Source organism: Nomascus leucogenys, chromosome 1a, assembly GCF_006542625.1.
Source record: "Nomascus leucogenys isolate Asia chromosome 1a, Asia_NLE_v1, whole genome shotgun sequence".
In the NCBI taxonomy this organism is placed as follows: Eukaryota; Metazoa; Chordata; class Mammalia; order Primates; family Hylobatidae; genus Nomascus; species Nomascus leucogenys.
In genome coordinates, this window is record NC_044381.1 from 66,926,582 (window position 1) to 66,950,554 (window position 23,973).

Genomic DNA, 23,973 nt, shown 5'->3' on the forward strand with positions numbered 1-23,973 from the left:
ATGGGGTTTCACCATGTTGGTCAGGCTGGTCTCAAACTCTTGACCTCAAGTGGTCCTCCCGTCTCAGCCTCCCAAAGTGCTGTGATTACAGGCGTGAGCCACCATGCCCAGCCGATACTCTTATAGTTATTACTATTATTATTATTTTGAGACGGAGTCTTACTCTGTCACCCAGGCTGGAGTGCAGTGGCGCTATCTCGGCTCATTGCAACCTACCCCTCCCAGGCTCAAGTGATTCTCCCACCTCAGACCCCTGAGTAGCTGGGACTGCAGGCACCCAGCACCATGCCCAGCTAATTTTTTTTTATATTTTTCATAGAGACGGGGTTTCGCCATGCTGCCCAGGCTGGTCTCCAACTCCTGATCTCAAGCGATCCGCCCACCTTGGCCTCCCAAAGTGCTGGGATTACAGGCGTGAGCCACAGTGCCTGGCCTCTTATAGTTACTTTTAAATCTGCAATTAAGTTATTATTGACTGTAGTCACCCCGTTGTGCGATCCAATAGTATGTCTTATTCATTCTATTTTTTTTTGGTACCCACTAACACGTTCTCTTTTAAAGACATGGAAAGAAAATATTTACCCTCATATCTGGTTCTATCCGTAAACAGTAAGGCTGATTCTGATACTGCTGAATTTCTCCAGTAATTTCAGCTACTTTCCTCCTCTTACTGAAATTGATTAAATCTTTCCCTTTCTTTTTTAAAAAATCATTATTCCCTTCTTCGGTCTTCAGAATATTTGTTAAATATATACCTAGTTAAAAAAAAAAGAATTTAAAGAAAAGTTATTTTAAATTTTGTTATTTAATCAATTATTCGGGAAAACAACTGATCTAGTAAAGTTGAAAGACATCCTGTACTATTCAGCAACTCTACTACTAAAATGTTAAGTCTCTGATAAACAATCATTAACTCTCCATTAAGCATTTTTTAAAGAGAAAGAATTTAAAATAAAAAGAAAATAAAAGCTACTGGCTTGTACAAAAATAAAGGTAGCTAATCTAAGAAATGGCAAATTAAGCTTTTCTAAACTCTAATTTCACCAAGTGCAAATTGTGTTAAATCTATTCTAACCAAATGTTTTAATATTTGATTACAAATATTTAATGCCAAGTATCTTAGGTGATTATTAATCAATAAATTAATTTTGAGCCAATTTTGGTTAATAAGTCTATAGGCTTATAAACTAATTCTGTTTTTTCAGAGCCTGTAATTTAGATAGAAAAATAATTACTTCTCATTCATGAACAATAAAAAATTTTTAGTCTCTTTTTCATGCATAATTGCTGATTCATTTAAATTGGTGGTTCTCACCTGGGGACAATTTAGTCCCCCAGGGGATATTTAGGAATGTCTAGACATTTTTGGTTACCACAACTCTGGGGTGCTACTGGAGTGTAATGAATAGAGGCCAGGATGCTGCTACAGATTCTACCACGCACACGACAGCCCATCACAATAAATAATTATTTGGCCCAAAATACCAAAATTGTTAAAGTTGACAAAACTTGATTTAAATCATTCAATTTCAATCATACACAACAATATTTTAATTCTAAATTTAAAAACCACACAGAAGCTTTTAATAAATTAAAGAGAAAGCAAACACTGTAGATGTTTGATAGTTATGATAAAAATAACAGTTACCATTTCATGAGTGCGTCCTATGTGCTAGGCTTATTAGGTAGTACAGACAAAATATTTTTAATCCTTATTTCTAACAACCCTAAGAGACTATTATAGTCTTCATTTTATAGATAAGATAATAGAGTTTTATTATTTATTAATACAGAGAACTAATAAAAGTAGATGAGCTCAGACATAAAATAAAGATAATGTGCCTCTGAAGACTGCTCTCTTTTGGCTATCACACGCTCATCCTCAAAATATATCCATATTTAGTAACTTACCAAAAAAAGGCACACAAGGTGGATTGATTGACTTAAGTTTTACTAGGTATTTTTTAAAGTGATCTTGACTTAATTCCACAGCTTCATCCAAAATTTTCCTTTTTCTTTCCTGCAATGCCTTAAAGTGTATATAAATTGAGTATAAATTTTTTACAATTCAATCATATTTTATAAATTCAAACCCTTAAATTTTATAAAATTTTGCAAATTATCTGGAAAACAATTTTTTAAATTAAGAGATGAGTGGTATTCCTTTGTACACTTACCTGAAGTGTTTTCTCCTCTCTTTATCTATAAATATAAAACCCATAATTTACTCACATAAATTAGAAGATCAAGCAATACAAAAAATTCTACGTCATGCCTTGTGAGTTATTTTGACTAGCCAGGGTTTCAAGTCATAGCTGTAGAAGAGGAAAATTATAACTCCTGAACATTCAAATATTTTTCCACTGAAAGATCTTTTGGGGCTAAAGGTTGGGGTTTTGGTAAGGAGAAGACAACTATCGGAAGACAAGAAGACTTGAACAAAAATTTAGTGAATGAAGTAAACTAGCATTTCTTTTATACTTCATTACTAGATCTTCTTATTGAAAATTAATTTTTACTTCAGAAAGAATATACACACACACATAAACTCCAGAACAAACATTATGCTTGATGGAGAACCATTCAGTCAATTTCCTTTAAATCAAGGAAAAAGCCAAGGGGATAACATTGTAGCTTTTATTCAATACTTTACAGAAGTCCTAGCTAGCATGAACAAGAATAAGAAATAAAGAGCTAAAGATTGGAAAGAAAAAAAATGTCACTATTCACACAGAGGATATGACTGCCCATGAGGAAACTCCAAAAAATCTACATACAGAATGTTAATGAGAGAATAAGCAATGCTGCTATATATAAAACCAATAGACAAAAATCAACTGCATTTCTAGATATCATCAATAAAGAAATCATGATTTAAAAAAAATTCTGGGCAAGTGCAGTGGCTCACACCTGTAATCCCAGCACTTTGAGATGTTGGGGTGGGAGAATCGTTTGACGCCAGGAGTTCGAAACCAGTCTGCACAACACAGCAACGCCCAATCTCCACATAAAATTTTGAAAATTAGCTGAGCAGGGTGGCACGTGCCTATAGTCCCCACTTCCTACTAAGGTAGGAAGATTGCTTGAGCCTGGGAATAGGAGGTTGCGGTAAGCTACGATCATGCCACTGTACTCCAGCCTGGGTGACAGAGCATGACCCTGTCTCTAAGGGTCACTAAAAACAAAATAATTCTAATATACATCTAGCAAAAGAGGTATGCTATCTCTGTCAAAACAAAAAAAAAAAACCCACAAAATTTATTAACTGAGTAAGTAAAGACATAAACGATGTTCATAGTTGAAAAGACTTGTTACTATAAAAATGTCAGTTCTTCACTAATCTGTAATTGGATTTAGAGATCCAATGCAACTCCTATCAAAATGCCAATTTAAAAAAATGGAGCTTAAATTGATTCTAAAATTTATATAAGAGAACAAAGAACCAAGAATACGTTCCTCCTGAAAAAGAGTAAGATTGGCGAGGATTTGCCCTACTCTTCTCTATCGAGGACTACTATAAAGTTATGATAGTTTAGACAAGTGGCACTGGCACAAAAGTAATCAAATAGATCAAAGGAAAAGAAGAGAGAGACCAACAAAAGGCCCACATATATAGGCATTCAATTTATGACACATTTATTAAATAGATTAATATTTCTTTTTTTTTTGAGATGGAATCTTGCTCTGTCGCACAGGCTGGAGTGCAGTGGTGCGATCTTGGCTCACTGGAACCTTTGCCTCCCGGGTTCAAGTGATTCTCCTGCCTCAGCCTCCCAAGTAGCTGGGATTACAGGCGCCCGCCACCACACCTGGGTAATTTTTATATTTTTAGTAAAGACGGGGTTTCATCATGTTGGCCAGGCTGGTCTCAAACTCCTGGCCTCATGTGATCCACCCACCTCAGCCTCCCGAAGTGTTGGGATTACAGGCATGAGCCACTGCACCCGGCCTATTTCATAATATTTGATTAAGTATTAATATCTTTAATATATAAAGTTCATACAAATCAATAAAATGCAAACACCCAAACAGAAAAATATATGTATAAAGCAGTTTTTCCTCTATTCCCCTCTAATCACAACCCACTAAAAATAAATAAATAAATAATGTTAAAAGAGGAGTATGTATCCTCCCACATTATTCTCAATACTTATCCAATTCCACTTAGAGGTTTGGGGTTTGCTCTGCTTTGTGATACTAAAACGGAATAATATTATAGTCATTCTGAAGTTTTTCCCCTGCTGAAATATCACAAATGTTCTTCCACAACAACACACATGGATCCCATTCACTTTGTTCTATAGCTGAACAATATTCTACAATATAGGTATAAGAGGATGTATTTAATCATTCTCTTATTGATAGACATTCAGGTTGTTTCCTGTTTTCTGCTACTACAACTAATGCTGCAGTAACTATATCTTTGTACATATAACTTTATACTCTGGTGCATTTATTTCTTTACAATTCTGGGTCCTAAGAGTATGCATATTTTTAATTTTAACATATATTGTTAGACTGCTTTCCAGAAGGATTGTAAAAACGCACATTCCCAAAAGCAGTATTTATATGGCTGAGTTTCTAACTTGTTATCCTTTACTTAAAAAAAGTCTTTCCAGGTACAAAAGCAAAGGAAGAAACCATAAATGAAGAGACTGATATGTGCAACTAAACAAAAATGATAAAACTTCCTTATGTCAAAGCATTATACATTTTTTAAATTAAAAAGCAGATAAAAGACAAACAGAAATGAGAAAATATGTACAGTCTTAGTATCTTTAATATATGAAAAATCCATATAAATGAATAAAATGCAGCTGGACATGCTGACTAATGCCTGTAATCCCAGCTACTCAAGAGGCTGGGACAGGACGATCCCTTGAGCCCAGGAGTTCGAGGCTGCAGTGGGCTATGATCATGCCACTGGCACTCCAGCCTGGGCAACAGAGCAAGCTTGACTCTTTAGGAAAAAAAAAAAAATCAACAAAATGAAAACACCTTCCCCAAAAATGAGAGGAAATGAATATATAAATCATAAAGTACCCAATAAATACATATTCAACCTCACTAGTTATTATTTATTTTGAGAACGAGTTTCACTCTGTTGCCCAGGCTGGAGTGCAGTGGGGCAATCTCAGCTCACTGCAACCTCCACCTGCCAGGTTCAAGCGATACCCCTGCCTCAGCCTCCTGAGTAGCTGGGATTACAAACCAGCACATACCACCATGCCTGGCTAATTTTTGTATTTTTAGTAGAGATGGGGTTTCATCATGTTAGCCAGGCTGGTATTGAACTCCTGACCTCAGGTGATCCACCCGCCTCGGCCTCCCAAAGTGCTAGGATTACAGGTGAGCCACTGAGCCCAGCCTCACTAGTTATTTTTTAAGATACAATTTAAAAATGCAATGCGATTTCTGCCCCCCACAGAGGCATACGCTACTATGCCTGGCTAATTTGTTTTTTTTTTTTGTAGAGATGGGGTCTCCCTATGTTGCCCAGGCTGGTCTCAAACTCCTGGGCTCAAGTGATCCTCCTGTCTCTGCCTCCCAAAGTGTTGGGATTACAGGTGAGAGCCCCCACACCTTGCCAAAAGCTTTTAATATAATACATAATACCAAGGGGCATTTATCGTATCCTGCTACAAAACACCTTGGCAAAAGTATTTAAAGTCTTAAGTACATAAATACGCAGATCCAGGATTTCCACCTCTAGATTATTTCTAGGGAAATAATCAAGCTCTTAAAAAGACTTCTATATATGAATATTCCATGATAAATTATCAGAGAAAAAAATCAGAAATAACTTAATTGTCCCACAATCTACTGTTGTAATAAATTGATTTATACATGATAGAAAACCTTGATGCCATTAAAATCTTGTTTTTGAAGATAAGCTAATAAAAAAATAGAAAACTGTTTATGAGAAAAAGTCCATAAAAATCTATGCACAATATAATCTCAATTTTGTTATTAAAAATATATATGCAAAATATCTTCCTATTTTCTATATCTCCTGAATTTTCAACAGTACATATTAAACATATATTTTATAATTTTAAAAAAATACATTTTTTTATTTTTTGAGAAGAGTCTCACTCTGTCGCCCAGCCTGGAGTGCAGTGGTGTGATCTCAGCCCACTGCAAATTCTGCCTCCTGAGTTCAAGCAATTCTCCTGTCTCAGCCTCCCGAGTAGCTGGGATAACAGGCGTGCACCACCATGCCCAGCTAACTTTCGTATTTTTAGTAATGATGGGGTTTCGCCGTGTTGTCCAGGTTGGTCTCGAACTCCTGAGCTCAGGTGATCCACCTGTCTCAGCCTCCTGAAGTGCTGGGATTACAGGCGTGAGCCACCATGCCTGGCCAAATTTAAGTTTTTGAAATAGTTCTTCCCGTGTTATTCTATTGTTGACTATCTAAAGGTGATTAAGACATTACTTGTATTTTTATATTTAAAATCCTTTGTCATTTGAGACTATCAATCAATGTGTTATTGAATAAATCCACTTGGAACTTCATTACATTTAGGTAAGTACATTACACAGCAGTGCAAGTCTCATACTCTTTATTGAATATTGATATATTTTCTAATATAAGCCTAGGATTCACATATTATATATCATATTCATATAATATACCAACATATTTTCTAATATATTTATATCGTGTTTAAGAAGCAAGGATGAATTTACAAAGAATTTAATAAAAAAGATAGATGATAGATGAAATTTCTTTTATGCTAATTTTATCATCCCCGAAAAAAATGAAAAAGTTAAGCCTAAAACTTACCTCAAAGGTATGGTCTAGTCTGTATACTGACACTGAATTTACTGCACTGACTATCTCCAATACGCCATTGAAATTATTCAAATCTTGAAAAACTTGCAGAATTTCTATAATTCTACTTAGTACTGCCACCCGTTCTTCAAAATTTTCTGCTTCCACAATGCATCTAACAACAACAAAAATTCATGGCTTAGAAAAGTTTCTTCACCTCACTTAGAAAACAAGATAATTATGAGTAGCCAGAATTTTAGCTTAAATATGACAATATTATGGCTATTAGGAAGTAGTAAATTAAAACTTACTTTTCAAACCAGAGGGTGAGATTTGTGGTATGGCGAATTATTTTTAATAAATTTGGAGAATTTATTTCTTTATCTTCTTTGGTCCACACACTCCCTACAAGTTCAGATGGTTGAACTTTCCTATGGAATTAAAAATCAGTGCAACTTAACCTATAAAGGATTAGTATCACTTAAAGATCTTCTAAAACTTAATAAGAAAAAGACAATTAACCCAAAAGATAGATGAACACATATATGAACAAGTAATTCAGAGAGGAATAGACCCAAATAGCTACAAACACGAAAACACACTTTATCCCTTACTCAGGGAAAATAACATAAAACTACAATGAAATCCCATTTTACTCATTAGATGAACAAAAGTCTGATAACTCAAGGCCAGGCGCGGTGGCTCATGCCTGTAATACCAGTGCTTTGGGAGGCCGAGGAGGGTGGATCACCCGAGGTCAGGAGTTCGAGACGAGCCTGACCATCATGGAAAAACCCCGTCTCTACTAAAATACAAAATTAGCCAGGCGTGGTGGCACGTGCCTGTAATCCCAGCTACTTGGGAGGCTGAGGCAGGAGAATCGCTTGAACCCAGGAAGCAGAGGGTTGCAGTGAGCCGAGATCATGCCACTGCACTCCAGCCTGGGCAACAGGGTGAGACTCTGTCTCAAAACAAACAAACAAAAAACAAAGTTATAAGAAAACATTTACAAGAATGTTCAGTGAAGCATTATTTGCAAGAGTGAATAGAGGCTCACCATCCAGAGACTGGATAAATTGTGGAGTATAAATATAATGGAACACTATACGGCATCTAAAATAAGCTAACCAGAACCGTATTCATTGACTTGAACAAATGCCAAAAATGATTTAAGTAAAAAGCATGTTGCAGAATGATACATAAGTATACGCAGTTTAAAAAATGTGCAAAACAAGCTGAGGTGCAGTGGTGCGCACGTATAGTCCCAGCTACTTGGGAGGATGAGGTGGAAGGATTGATTGAGGCAAAGGGTTTGAGACTATCCTGGGCAATCATAATGAGATCCTATCTCAAAAAAATAAAACAAAAAAACCAGGCATAGTAGTTCCTCCCTGTAGTTCCTGCTACTGACAGACTGAGGTGGGAAGACTGCTTGAGCCTGGAGTTTGGGGCTGCAGTGAGCTATGATCATGCCACTGCATCCCAGCCTGGGTGACAGAGTGAGACCCTATCTTAAACAAACAAACAACAACAAAAAAACCAGTTGGGCACTGCAGCTCACACCTGTAATCCTGGCATTTTGGGAGGTTGAGGTGGAAGGACAACTTGAGGCCAAGATCAAGACCATCCTGGGCAACATAGCAAGACCTCATCTCCATGAAACTTTTTTAAAAAAATTAGCCAGGTATGGTGGTGCGTGCCTGTAGTTCTAGCTACTTGAGAGGCTGAGGCAGGAGGATTGCTTGAGCCCAGGAGTTCAAGGCTACAGTGAGCTATGATTGTGCCACTGCACTCCAGCCTGGGCAATAGAGTGAGACCCTGTTTCTAAAAAAAAAAAAAAAAGTGCACAACAATGCAGTATGTTCTTTATGAATCTCTGTGTATGTATATAAATTATAAAAATATAAAGAGAAATAGTAAACATCAAATTCAGGGTGGTGGTGATTTCTTAGGGGAAAGAGAGCAATAAGATTTGGGAGAATTATACAAAGGATTTCAATTTTATCTAAAATGTTTTTGTTGTTCATGAATATTCATTATATTATTTCCTATATTTTTTGAATGCCTGAGTAATTAAAATTCAGACAGAAGAGCAGATTAAAACATTGTATACAGTGAGTTAGAATACACAATTTAAAAACTGGCCAAGTACAGTGGCTCACACCTGTAATCCCAGCATCTGGAAGGCCAAGGCAGGAGGACTGCCTGAGGCCAGGAGTTCAAGGCCAGCCTGGGCAACATAGTGAGACCCTATCTCTATTTTTTTTTTTTAACTGACTGGTGGCATTGCCATCAATGGCCTACAGACTTGGTTATTCATTAAAAAAATATTTTTTAATCAGTAGATTTGTGTATAAATAAGTACTTGCTAACAGTTTCTGAAATGTTTTCTTAAAGTGGCTCTATTATTTCACCAGAAATTTAGTTTACAAGGCTGGGTGCAGTGGCTCATGCCTGTAATCCCAGCACTTTGGGAGGCTGAGGTGGGTGGATCATTGGATGTCAGGAGTTCGTGACTACTGTGGCCAACATGGTGAAACCCCATCTCTACTAAAAATACAAAAAAGCTGGGCATGGTGGTACACACCTGTAATCCCAGCTACTTGGGAGGTTGAGGCATGAGAATCACTTGAACTTGGGAGGCAGAGGTCGCAGTGAGCCGAGATTGCACAACTGCACTCCAGCCTGGGTGACAGAGCAAGACTCCATCTCAAAAAAAAAGAAATTTAGTTTACAAATGATGTCAATATTAGGTATGTTTCTATGTCCTGAAAGTAGGTCCACATGAAGTGACGTGCTTTTTTTCTGATGTCCATTCATTTAAAACAATTACATTGTGAGAAAAAACATGACGCAGTACTATTTGCTTTTTTTTACCTCAAGTAACAAGTCCCTTCATTTCTACCTATCACAAATCCCACAACATAAACAAAGCTACCTGGATTCTAAATTACTTAAAATATAACATAACATTTTGAGTCAGATATTGACAACTTCTGGTGGGTGTGCTAAAAGTCTGGTTCTGAATGGCATAGCCCGTGCAAACTAGGCAAATTCTAAAGAATATAAAGTAAACATAATATAGTAAAGGTATCTTACTATATTACCTATTGGCACTAAATTTTATATATTCTTGCTTTTCCCTGTGTAATCTTTATTTAAAAATTGGCTGCTAATCAGGATAACGCCTTGAAAATATTTTTATTTTAGAGATAGGGTCTCGCTCTGTCACTCAAGCTGGAGTGCAGTGGCACGATCTTGGCTCACTGCAGCCTCGACCTCAAGTGACCTTCCCACCTCAGCCTCCTGGGCAACTGGGACTACAGGGGCACTACAGGCCCGAGCCACCATGCCTGGCTATTTTTTGTAGTTTTTGTATGACGGAGTTTGCCATGTTGCTCAGGCTGGTCTTGAACTCCTGGTCTCAAGCGATCTGCCCACCTCGGCCCCCTAAGTGCTGCGATTACAGGCATGAGCCATCATGCCCAGCCAAGCATATTTATATTTTAAAATGAGGCTTCTATACTACTCACAACAGCTATGATATGGAATCAACAGATTAATGAATAAAGAAAATGTGGTATATATACACAATGGAACACTATTCGGCCATAAAAAAAGAATGAAAGCCTGTCGTTCAAGGCAACATGGATAAGCCTGGAGGACCTTATGTTAAGCAAAATAAATCAGGCACAGAAAGAAAAATATAACATGTTCCCACTCATATATGAAAACTAAAAAAAATATGAACTCATGGAAGTAGAGAGTAGAACTGCAGGTATTAGTGGCTGGGAAGGATTGGGAGGAGGGGAAAACAGAGAGGTTGGTGTAGAAAAGTTTTTGATGGAATGATAATGATAGTGACATTTTTTGACAGAGAGCTGTTACATGCAAGGCCTGTACCCTTCTCAACAGCCTGAGTTGTAAATGAGAAAAGAAAACCCATCTCACACAATATTCTATTCACTTAGCTGCTAAGGGCCTAGCATCCACACTAACTGACTTGACTGACTGACCTCAAACTAAACCAAGGTGAGGAAGTATTAGGAGTTGGAGAGGGGTGGTGGACTTGAAAATCTTCTTCCTGCCATTCCTCTTGTGACGGATTGCTAGTCCCCAGTCTAGGCCTAAATAGTGACATAAGACTTTTACTTGCAGGGCAGACTAGTTAAAAACTGTGCTATGACCTTTCCTCTATGCCCATGAGAGTAGATGAGGTATTTTTAAGCACTCATGAATAATGTGCAAAATGTTTTGAAAATAGGTAATGTTCAAGATTCTTAAAAATAAAGCAAGAAGTTAACATTAATTGTCTACCTGTAGAGATCAGACTCCAAAAGTGTCAGCTGACGTGCAATTTCTATTGGATGAAGTGTCATGAGATCAAATGTTTCAAACTGTCCTGGTTTGCTGATATGCCATTCAATTGGTGGAGGTGGACTTTCAAAGGTAATATTATGGCTTATTCCATTTGCCTGAGCTTGCTTCTTCCTCCTGATGATCTTAGCGATTGACTCTACCCATTTTTTCATAGCTTTCCCTGGAAAAAGAACACATAAAGAAAAATGTCTTTTACTTGACAGACATGACTGCAAATCTTCATTTAATCCTTAACTTTCACCCAGCCTCAACAATTACCAACTCATGGCCAATTTTTTATTTTCTCTAACCCTACTCATGCCATCCCGTCACTTCCTAGGTTATTGTGAAACAAATCCAAGACATCGTATTTCATTCATATTTAAGCATCTTTAAAACACTCTTTTAAAGTAATAACCACAACACGATTATCACACATAAAACTGACAACTTCTTAATACATTGTTATCTTCAAGTATTTTGTCACTGTTCACATTTCTCTGATTATTTTCCCTTTTTTTTTTTTTTTTTTTTTGAGACAGGGTCTTGCTCTGTGGCCCAGGTTGGAGTGCAGTGGTGCAATCTCAGCTTATTGCAACTTCCATGTTGCAGGCTCAGGTGATCATCCCACCTCCGCCTCCCAAGTAGCTGAGACTGCACATACCACCACGCCTGGCTAATTTTTGTATTTTTTTTTTGAGATGGAGTCCTACTTTGTCACCCAGGCTGGAGAACAATGGTGTGATCTCAGCTCACTGCAACCTCCACCTCCTGGGATCGATTCTCCTGCCTCAGCCTCCTGAGTAGCTGGGATTATAGGCGCACACTACCACGCTTGGCTAATTTTGTTGTATTTTTAGTACAGATGGGGTTTTACCATGTTGGCCAGGCTGGTCTTGAACTCCTGACCTTGTGATCTGCCTGCCTTGGCCTCTCAAAGTGCCAGGATTACAGGCGTGAGCCACCGCGCCCAGCCTAATTTTTGTATTTTTAGTAGAAATGGGGTTTCTCCATGTTGCCCAAGCTGGTCTTGAACTCCTGGGCTCAAGTGATCTGCCTGCCTTGGCCTCCCAAAGTGTTGGAATTACAGGCATGAGCCACTCTGCCTCGCCATATTTTCTTATATTTAGTTTGAAAAGGGATCTGAATAAGATTGCACATATTGCATTGAGTCAATGTGTCTCAAGTCTCCTTTAATCTACAGGTTACTGCTTTATTGCATATTTTTGCTTGCACTTTGTGGAAGAAATTGTCATTTGCCATGTTTTTCTGTCCTCTATATTTTCTGTAAAGCAGAGATATAGTGACTTGGTCTGATTCAGGATTAATTTTATGACACAAATACTTGCCAAGAATACTTCTAACAGGAGGCATATAATGTCGTTACCTTTTTGTGATAGCACCCATCCACTCATGATAATTCCCTAGGTTTATTATTTTACTAGGAACTGAGAAATGTGATATTCTACCATTCCTTCTTCCCTTACTAGTTGAAATACTTCCACAAAAATAAACTTTTCCTCATGAACTATTTGGTTATTCTGAAGTATAACTAGTATAGAAAAGAACTTTGAATATTAACATAACCATTTACTTAATTTATTCTAGTGTGTGTGTGTATTTTAGAAGCTTCTTAGATTGTGTCTAATCCAGTATTCTCATTTAGAATATAAATTTTTGTTTTTTGTTTGTTTTGAGACAGCCCAGGCTTGTGTGCAGTGTCGCAATTTCGGGTCACAGCAGCCTTGAGCTCTGGGCTTAAAAGTGATCGCTTCACCTCTGCCTCCCAAGTAGCTGGGACTACAGGCACATGCCACCATGCTTGGCTAATTTTCACATTTTTTGTAGAGACTGGGTTTTGCCATTTTGCCCAGACTGGTCTCAAACTTCTGGGCTCAAGCAATCAGCCTGCCTCTGCCTCCCAAAGTGCTGGAATATTCTAGGTGTGAGCCATTGCACTGGCCTAGAATACAACTTGAAAATGTAGTATTATGAAAATTTTAAGGCACACATAAAAATGTACCATAAACCTCTCAAAGTAGAAACAAAGGAATAACATTCTTAATTTTAAATAATATTCCCCTTAAAGAGCAAGTAGAACACGAAATAAGTTACACTTGTTATAGTATTTGTAATGCCCTATAATGTCAGATAAAACATAAATGTTCTTGATTCAATAATATACATTTGATGACACACTTGTTTAAATGTTCATGGCCTAGCATTTCATTTCTTGGGCTATGATCCTGGAACTTAAAGTAGAAAACTCCTCTCTTTCAGATTTCAGAAATATACCAAAAACATTTCCAGAAGATGTAAATATTATAAGAAAGCTGTTAATCATTAAAAGAGTAAGATTAAAGAAAGTAAGAAAACATAAAATTACATATATTTTTATTCAGTTGAAGAAATGGCAACCTTGCAATGAGATAAAATTAAATAGCTTAAATTTATTAAAGAGGACTTTTGACTTCTTTAAAAGAAATATTCTCCTCAAAAACTTGAAAAGGCAAAGCTCTGAGACCTCAGATGATTCTAAACATATATGAGTTTCTCGCCGTCTATAAAAAACATTCCAAATGTTATTTCAGCTTTTTAAAAATGAAAAATGCTGGCCAGGCATGGTGGCTCACGCCTGTAATCCCAGCACCTTGGGAGGCTGAGGCGGGTGGATCATCTGAGGTCAGGAGTTCGAGACCAGCCTGGCCAACATGGTGAAACACCATCTCTACTAAAAATAAAAAAATTAGCCAGGCGTGATGTCATGTGCCTGTAGTCCTAGCTACTTGGGAGGCTGAGGCAGGAGAATCACTTGAACCTGGGAGGCAGAGGTTGCAGTGAGCTGAGATGGCACCACTGCACTCCAGCCTGGACAACAAAGCAAAGCTCTGTTTCAAAAAAAAAAGAGAGAGAGAAATGTTTTAGTTTCTTAAAGTCACACAAATTTGAACACAAACTCATGTGCAATATAAGATTCAATCAAACCTTTATATAATATACCTCTTACACTTGAAATGAAGGATTCTAGTCTTTCAAGCAATTCCAAGTCTCTTTCAAAGTCATAAAAATGATGTTCAACCCAATGCCGAAATACATTTAAGATCCTGATAAAATGGAAAGAAACACATTTTAGTGAAACATAAGTGTTCAATTACACTTCTTCCTTCTCTAATGCCATGAGGATAGCTTTATATACAAGAGTCAACATAATACTCAAAGACTCTCTAATCTGTATTTAATTAATACCTTAAGTGCTTCAATGACAAGAGGAGAGTAGGTCTCCAAACTGTGTATTATTTATTAATAAAATGTATACTTCTAAAATATTTATAAGCATAAAAATAGTGGTTTCTGTGCTTCCCATTTATGTTAAGGAAAAGTACCTTTCCTTTATTCCCATGTAGAAAACTTATGCTCTATATTACAAAAGCTATTTTTAAGTTCATAAAAAGCATTTTTAAGATTTAAATTTTGGCACTTTTTTACTTAAAATGGAAAACCAACTAAGATATACTGTATCTGGTTCTAAATTCAAGTGCTATCATCAAATTTCCTTCTTTTTTTTTGAGATGGAGTTTTGCTCTTGTTGCCCAGACTGGAGTGCAATGGTGCGATCTCAGCTCACTACAACCTCCAGCTCCCAGGTTCAAGTGATTCTCCTGCCTCAGCCTCCCAAGTAGCTGGGATTATAGGCGCCCGCCACCATGCTGGGCTAATTTTTGTATTTTTAGTAGAGACGAGGTTTTACCATGTTGGCCAGGCTGGTCTCGAACTCCTGATCTCAGGTGATCCGCCCACCTCAGCCTCCCAAAGTGCTGGGATTATAGGCGTGAGCCACTGCGCCCAGCCTATCATCAAATTTCTATGTAATCTACACATATATCTACAGTCTCATTTCATTTCAAAAGACAAAAATAGAAGAACTGTTTTGTTTTACAGTATCACAAAAATGATTACCTATAACCTTGCAAAGAGAGGTTTAATCAACTATGCAAATGGAAAGGAAAGGAAAGACAAGGGGAGAGGGAAGAGGAAGGAAATGGAGGAGGAAGAAGGGAAAAGGAAAGGGAAGGAAGGAAGGAAGAAAAGAAGGAAACTAGTAGGCAAGCCATGGAGAGAAAATATTTGCAAAATGTTTATCTGACAAAGGACTGGCATTTAGTCCTACTCAATTTACTCCTACAACTCAGTAATACAAAGACAAGTATCTCAATAAAAATTAGAGGATTTGAACAGATTCTCCACAAAATAAGTATGAAATACCACTACATCCAGCAGTATGGCTAAGGCACAAAGACTGACATTACTAAACACTGGTGAGAATATGAAGCAACTAAAACATTGTTGGTGAGAATGTTTGGGAAGTTTTGGCAGTTTCTTTCAAAACTAAACATACACATACCTTCTGACCCAGCCACTCCACTCTGAGTTATTTACCCAAGAAAAGTGAAAAATATTCACAGTAAGACTGGTAAGATAAAGTTCATAGCAGCTTTATTCATAATAAAAAAAAACGAGAAAAAGCCCATGTATCTTTCAATGGGAAAAATGAATAAACTGGTATATTCATATAATAAAACACAACCTTGCAATAAAATAAACCATTGATACACAAGCAAAACCATGGATGAAATTCAAAAGCATGTTGAGTGAAAGAAGACACAAAATTGAGTTTATAAGAATGCATTTATGGGCTGGGCGTGGTGGCTCACGCCTGTAATCCCAGCACTTTGGGAGGCCGAGGCGGGTGGATCACGAGGTCAGGAGATCGAGACCACGGTGAAACCCCGTCTCTACTAAAAATACAAAAAATTAGCCCAGTGCAGTGGTGGGCGCCTGTAGTCCCAGCTACTCCGGAGGCTGAGGCAGGAGAATGGTGTGAACCCGGAAGGCGGAGCTTGCAGTGAGCCAAGATCACGCCACTGCACTCCAGCCTGGGCGACAGAGCGAGATTCCATCTCAAAAAAAAAAAAGAATGCATTTATGTAAGACTCTAAAACAGGTAAAACTAATCTATGGAGGGAGAAATTGGAACACTGCCTTTGGGCAGTAGGAACAAAAACTGATGAGAAGGAACATAAGGGAACTTTCTGGGGTGTAGTAACATCCGATATCTTGAAAGGCGTCTGGATTATAGAGATACATGTATTTGTTAAAACTCAACAAAAGTACACTTAAGATGTGTGTATCTTCTGTCTTCAGTGGCAGCAAGAAAAAAAAGTATTTAATTATATGCATATTTTAGAACAAAAGAAAAACAAACACTCAACTGTTAATGACATACAAGTTGAAGTATTTAAGGAGTGTACTTCAAAATTCATACAAAAATTAATGAATGAACTGATAGATGAATGATAAATGAACAGATATGAATAGATGAATACATATCTATGTGGTGGGTTTATGGGTATTATGGGTATTCATTGTAAAATTCTCAATTTTGCTGTATGTTAAAATTTTTCATAATAAAATGTTAGAAAAATTACTACCACCCATTTTACTAGAAATCTTTCAGTACTTAGTAACAGGTTTAATAACTTGGCTTGGATTTTAGAGTTTTCCACTCCATCCAATTCTATATAGGTAATCTCATCTACTACTTGCAATACAATGCCTACATTCCTCTCAGGTCAATGTCCTTATCTGTGTCCTCAGCACACCATTCTCATTTCTGCCTTCTTGTCTTTGTTCATACTATTTCTCATGACCCTGAATACCTACAGTCACCTTTCTACCTATCTAAAGCCTATACATCCTTTAGGGGCAGTCTCAGATTTTACCTTCTCCAAGATGCCTTCCCTAATTACTCTGGCCTAATCTTTGCTATTCCCGAAATTTTATAGGGATGTATTTTTCTAAGTCACTTAAGCACTCCAAGTAGAACAATATATAACTGTTTCATGTGTCTTTTTCCCCCAGTAAAGTCCCCAATAAAGCCATAGTATCATGACAGTCTATGTTATTTTTGTACTTAGCATAGTTATAAGTACAGGACTGAGAACACAGCAAATGCTTAGAAATACATAAAGAGCTTATATGACTGAGAATTGAAGATCATACTCCCACCCCCTACCCCACCCAATAGCAACCTCATAAATGTATGTGTCATATCAAGGGATTTAATGTGAGTGTAGATAAGTACAAATGCATCACAGATAGTAGAAAAAAATTAATTATTTATTGCTGATACATAAATAATCTCATCTTATATAAAGAATGATATTAAAAGTTTTGGTGAAAGACATATAGCTGGGAGCACTATCATTCTTCTAAAACTGCATTTATTTGTGGCAATTATCCTGGGAAATAAATAACTAATATACTCAGTTCCAAAATTACAATTTATTAATCAACAGTAATCAAGGAAACTTGAAATTTAGAGAGAAAAAAATTTAGATTATATATAGTTAGTAAGATAACTTGGTTTCCAATGGAAGGCGGTAGATAATACTTTGGTTACTTGGACTGTAAAGAGGGCTAATCGAAGGTGCTTCCAATTTTCAATGTAAAGAGGGCTAATCGAAGGCACTTCCAATTTTCAATGCTTAGTGGTACACACACATACACACACACACACACACACAGGCTAAGAAAGTCAGACATGAGTCTGAATCTTGTCCTGCCACTCTTCTTTATATAACTTAGCTCGAATTACTTCATCTTGTTAGGTTTCAATTTTCTTATATATAAAGTAGGAATAGTAATCATGTTTTAAGAATGAGATAAAAAAGATAAAGCATTTAGGGTAATCCCTGGCACACAGTAGTATTTATTAACTGGAAGCTTCTATAATCAAATACATTTTTAGAAATTTTTGCAATTAAAGTAACAATGTCTATATATTTTGTGAGAGATAAGTGGAAAAAGGGCTAGAACTTCCAAAAATATTATAAATTGTAAAAAAAAGCCAGAATTAGTGTATGATCGCAAAGGGAAATGAAGGAAAAAAGTGTGAAAAAAGGTTGACAGCAGGCAAGCTCATTTGAAATTTTATAATTTTTACTTACAATAACAAATAGGTATCCTGCTATGTAAGCATAACATATCACATGCCAGAGATATGTGATGCAAACATAGGATAATTAAATAGTTTAATTTCTTCAGGGTATTTAAGAATAGCTTCACTGAGAAAGAACTCTTTTAGTTTAACTTAACTGCTGTGAAGTTAAAAATATTACCTATATTTGAATTAAAAGCTGAGAGCTTTTGTGTTAACTATATATTGAAAACTGACACATAAAATGCGTGTGTGTGTGTGTATATATATATATATATGTATATAAAATATTCAAGCCAAACCTAAGTTGTACTGGTTGGACGTATTCCTTGCGAAATCTTTTAAGATCTGCACTGATTGGCTGCTCGCCTTTCTCTATTGCCAATTTGTCTGCGTCAGTAGGTTCTGGCTCTGGAATTTCAAACCTAAGAAGAAATGCAAAAGGAGAAAAATCTGTTCATGCATAATGAAAATACAAGGAGGAAAATAGCAAGCAACCTTCTTTCCTACCACTTCCACGAAAAGTGGATTACTGTTAAAACTTCCCTTGAGGTATGATATACTACAAAAAAACTGTCCTTTGGCTATACAAAACTAAGGTTTTGTATTCTTACTTTTATAAAAACTAAAGTTTTGTCTTTTAGCACTGATCAATACACAAAAGGTCTAGGGAAAAGAGCCAAGGAAAGAATTCATAAGGAATTTAAAGAACATGACAGAAATTGCTTATCTAATAATGTCTTTAATATTTATATTATTAAAATGAAAGTAGGCTAATAAATTTATTTAAATGAGTACAAATTCAAAGAGAGGGCCAAAACTGAATATTTAACAATATTTAAATAATTTACCTAAGTGGATAAGATAAAAAACCTTGCTCAAACATAGGAAATACAGCTAAACTATAAGTCTAACGTGTGCTTTCCTTATTATGGACATGGAAACAGAACTAAGTAGATCTTCATAGCACATTACACTGACTCAGTCTGGTAAATTTAGTTTGATAAAACAACACAGTGATAGAGATCTAGAATTATATCTTGATAATACAGTTAATAAGCTTTGGTATAATAAGTTTTATTAAGTTTTAAAATGTAAAACTAAAAATCATTTTTGAGTCCAGATTCTACATTTTAAACTATAAAACATTTAAAATGCCACTATAATACTAGGTAAAAAAAATTCAACCCAACACTAATTTTAAAAGTTAATCATAATAAAGGAATTGCTGATTTTTTAGGTTTAATAATGATATCTGATTATTAAAAATGAGCACATTTTCTAGAGATACATAGAAAAATATTTATAGATGAATTATGTTGTCTAGGATCTACTTCAAAATAATCATGGGGTGGGGCATTTAAATTTGTAGGGAAACAGATGAAACAGTGAGTTGATAATTACTGAAGGTGGGTGATGAATAAATGGGTTTATTATATTCTTATAACTGCTCTTGTATATGTTTTGAAAGTTTTCATAACAAGTTTGTTTTAAAAGTGGAAAGTATTTGGCAAAGTAGTCTACAGTCCAAAAAAAAAAAAAAAGTGGTAAGTAGAAAAGTCTCTTTTAAGAAAGTATCATTTTATTACACAGAACAATATTCATTCAAATATAGTGCTTTCATCCCCTAAATTAGTCTTTCTGATTACCACTTGAAATATTTCTAAGAGCTGAAAAGATCTGTGTTATAAACAGATTTTAGGGAGTACTCTATTTGAAGAGAATAGTAATACTGACAATTTAATGCCAAATAAAGTATGTTCAATAATTACTTGAGTATTTATTAGGTACTAGGCACTTTACAAAATACAGTTAATTTTTCACAAAATGTCAATATAAGTGAAATACATATTTTTCTTACCGTTCAATCAGTAAGCTCAGCAATTCCTGTGGTTTACAAAATGAACGATATGTGGTAAGAAAAGTACGAACAAAATTGGGATCTGAAAAGGCAGAGCATAAAATAGGTTTCATGTTTAATGTATTCAGTTTAATTAACTCAAAGTACCATATTTGGAGGCCTTCCTCCCTTTTTCTTTTTACTTTGGCTCCTCAGATTGTGGCTTTTCCTGACAATCATGGTACTGGCAGGATACCATGGTATCCCTGCCATACATAGAGAAATACTGACATAGAGAATATACTATGGTATATTCTTAATAAGCGAGGATTGTTTTCAAATTTGAAATTCATGAATATGGTTGGGTGCGGTGGCTCACGCCTATAATCCCAGCACTTTGGGAGGCCGAGGTGGGCGGATCACGAGGTCAGGAGATCGAGACCATCCTGGCTAACACGGTGAAACCCCGTTCCTACTAAAAATACAAAAAAAAAAAAAAAAATTAGCTGGGTGTGGTGGCGGGTGCCTGTAGTCCCAGCTACTCGGGAGGCTGAGGCAGGAGAATGGTGCGAACCCAGGAGGAGGAGCTTGCAGTGAGCAGAGAGTGCCACTGCACTCCAGCCTGGGTGACAGAGTGAGACTCTGTCTCAAAAGAAAAAAAGAAAAGAAAAAAAGAAAAGAAAAAAAGGAAAAAAATTCATGAATATGTATATTTTATGAATATTTATTCAATAATTAATGAAGTTAACAGTATTACATTTTTAGACATTTAGTTCCTTCTCTTATTTATTCCTTTTGTTTTTGCAGTATTTTTATATTTTGGAGGCAATCCATTTTTTCCCCAAGCCTCAAATATTTTTGAGCATCCTGAAAAAGCTTTTGGGTCCCAGGCCCTAGGTCAGCAGTTGTAATGAGTTTCACATACCTGCATACATATGATATGTTAACCTTTCAATTAATTTCACTACAGTTCCTCCTTTAATAATGGGGATGCCACTTCTACTTTGCAAGTTGTCTTCAAAAACAATGTTTTCCTCAGAGTCTTTTACTACAAAACGATATACTTCAGGACTTGGTAATCTCAGTGGTTGCTCATTTTCTTCTTTCAATAATACTGAATCTAACATTCGATCTAGAGTACTACGATAATGAAGAGAAATAAGGGCTGCCATCCAATTGTTTTTTTCTTCAGCAGACTTAGCAGCAAATATTATGCTGTTCTCATCTTTGGATACTAATTCAAACGCATGCTTGTACTCACAAGTATCTTCTTTATCACAAATTTGTATTTTCCTCATGACAAATTTTTCTTTTAACCTGTATTCTGCACTACTGTAACCTGGAAGCCGAGTCTGGCCATGATTAGGTTTACAACTGATCATTAAGCCATCAAACAGAAAAATATGCCGTTCATGTTTGGCACCGATTCTTGTCAATGGTCCCTCCATAATGAATTCATTACAACACTGTCCAATATCTTTGCCTTCCCATCCATCAATATTTTTCTGAATTTCATTCATTTTTTTGATAGCCAGGTGTTTGCTTCTTAATTGGTGACCATAAAAAGGGCAAACAGGATCTCTAAAAAAACAAACAAACAATATAGCTTATTCAACAGCTAGCAATCCAAATGGTTTCAAGCATAAACCATCTCAAATCAAGTGAGTAAAATATTAAATAACCAAACAGTAGCTTTTACACACAGCATTTAGTTCTAACTTTGCCACTAAATAATACATCCCTCAATTTCATTATTATGAAAGAGAAGTACTACCGGCTCTATAAGAACGAAAATTACAAAAAATCCTAAATTTCTTTCATAGATTATATTTTTAAACATTTATTAAGTCTATCCTGGTAATATAATAATACTAATCTTTTTTTTTTTTTTTGAGACGAAGTCTTGCTCTTGTCCCCCAGGCTGGAGTGCAATGGCACAATCTTGGTTCACTGCAACCTCCACCTCCCAGGTTTAAGTGATTCTCCTGCCTCAGCCTCCCAAGTAGCTGGGATTACAGGTGCCTGCCACCACGCCCGGCTAATTTTTGTATTTTTAGTAGAGACGGGGTTTCACCATGTTGGCCAGGTTGGTCTCGAACTCCTGACCTCAGGCGATCCGCCCACCTCAGACTCCCGAAGTGCTGGGATTACAGGCTTGAGCCACTGCGCCCAGCCAACAATGCTAATCTTAAGACTAGGCTGGGTTGGCCAGGTGCAATGGCTCAGACCTGCAATCTCAACACTCTGGGAGGCCAAAGCAGGCAGATCACCTGAGCCCAGGAGTTCAAGACCAGCCTGGGCAACATAGCAAAACCCTATTTCAACAAAAAATACAAAAATTAGGCAGGTGTGGTGGCATGTGCCACCCAGCTATTCGAGTCCCAGCTACTCCAGAGGGTTGAGGCAGGAGGACTGCTTGAGCCCAGGAGGTTGAGGCTGCTGTGAGCTGAGATCACATCACTGCACTCCAGCCTGGGCAACAGAGTGAGACCCTGTCTCTTAAAAAAAAAAGAAAAAAAGGCGGGGCACAGTGGCTCACACCTATAATCAGCGTACTTTCGGAGGCTGAGGTCAGGAGTTTGAGACCAGTCTGGCCAACATGGTAAAACCCCGTTCTCTACTAAAAATACAAAAAGTAGCTGGGCATGGTGGTGGGCTCCTGTAGTCCCAGCTACTCGGGAGGCAGAGGCAGGAGAATCACTGGAACCCAGGAGGCGAAGGTTGCAGTGAGCTGAGATTACACCACTGACCACTGCACTCCAGCCTGGGCAAGAGAGACTCCTTCTCAAAAAAAAAAAAAAAAAAAAAAAAGGAAAGGAAAAGGAAAAAAGAGAGTAAAAGACCAACATAAAAGTTATAAAAGTATGACAAGCACAACTTTTAAGAATGTAACTATCACAATAAATCACACTTCTTTAGAAAACCAGGCATCAGAGACAGCGAAGTAAACAGAGGCATTCACATTTTCAACACTTTGGAATTACCCAGGTCGACGTCTAGGTGAATACTGCTTGTAAATTCGGTCCAAGCTACCTTGGAGATTCAGGAGAGCAGTAATAGCTTGGTTCAAACATTCTCTGTCTTCTTGTTCTTCACTACATGCTTTCAATTGCTAAGAAAAAAACAGAAAGAAAAATCAAAACTGCATGGTTTGATTCTTCCCCCAACTTTCTAGTAATAGAGAAAACAGCAACAAATATTACCAACTCTAAATTAATTTTATATATACTTAATAAAAACAACTATAATTTTATATATACCTACTGACCTCTCAAACCAACCCTCTTTCTTTCTTTCTTTCTTTCTTTTTTTGAAACAGGATCTCACTCACTGTGGCCTTGAGCTCCTGGGTTCTAATGATCCTCCACTCTCAGCCTCTCAAGTAGCTGAGACCACAGGCAAATGCCACCACACCCAGCTAATTTTTAAAACTTCTGTAGAGACAGGGTCTCGCTATGTCTCCCAGGCTGGTCTTGAACACCTGCTCAAGCTATCCTTCTGCCTCTGCCTCCCAAAGTGCTGGAATTACAGGTGTGAGCCACCAGGCCTGGCCCAACCCTCTTTCTAGAAACATAAACACAATACAGATATAAACTAACATAAGCATACTAATCAGGAAAAAAAAAAAGGAACTGTGAAAACCATTTGAACATTTTATTTTTATTTTTTATTTTTTTTGAGACAGGGTCTCACTCACTCTGTCACCCAGGCTGGAGTACAGTGGCGGGGCTAACTGCAGCCTCAATCTCCTGGGCATAAGGCCTCCCGAGTAGCTGGGACCACAGTTGCATGCCACCACATCCAGCTAATTTTTTTATTTTTATTTTTTGTAGAGATAGGGTCTCACTAGACTGGTCCCAAACTCCTGAGCTCAAGCTATCCTTCCATCTCTGCCTCCCAAAGTGTTGAAATTACAGGTGTGAGCCACTGTGCCAGGCCATATTTTTCAAACATATTAAAAAAGTTTAAAACATCTAAAGCATGAAGCTTACAACTTATTTA

The 23,973-nt window shown here is 36.9% G+C and overlaps 1 protein-coding gene across 1 annotated transcript in view; it reads right to left on the reverse strand.

Annotated features, from left to right (window-relative positions):
* The window catches only part of SOS2 (SOS Ras/Rho guanine nucleotide exchange factor 2), a 113,672-nt gene that overhangs the window by 19,219 nt on the left and 70,480 nt on the right, over nt 1–23,973 (reverse strand). Inside the window, 10 exon segments of the mRNA XM_030810181.1 lie at nt 583–755; nt 1,912–2,029; nt 6,788–6,950; nt 7,087–7,206; nt 11,093–11,315; nt 14,135–14,238; nt 18,434–18,556; nt 19,993–20,074; nt 20,897–21,552; nt 22,956–23,083. Coding sequence (XP_030666041.1) covers nt 583–755; nt 1,912–2,029; nt 6,788–6,950; nt 7,087–7,206; nt 11,093–11,315; nt 14,135–14,238; nt 18,434–18,556; nt 19,993–20,074; nt 20,897–21,552; nt 22,956–23,083 — 1,890 coding nt within the window.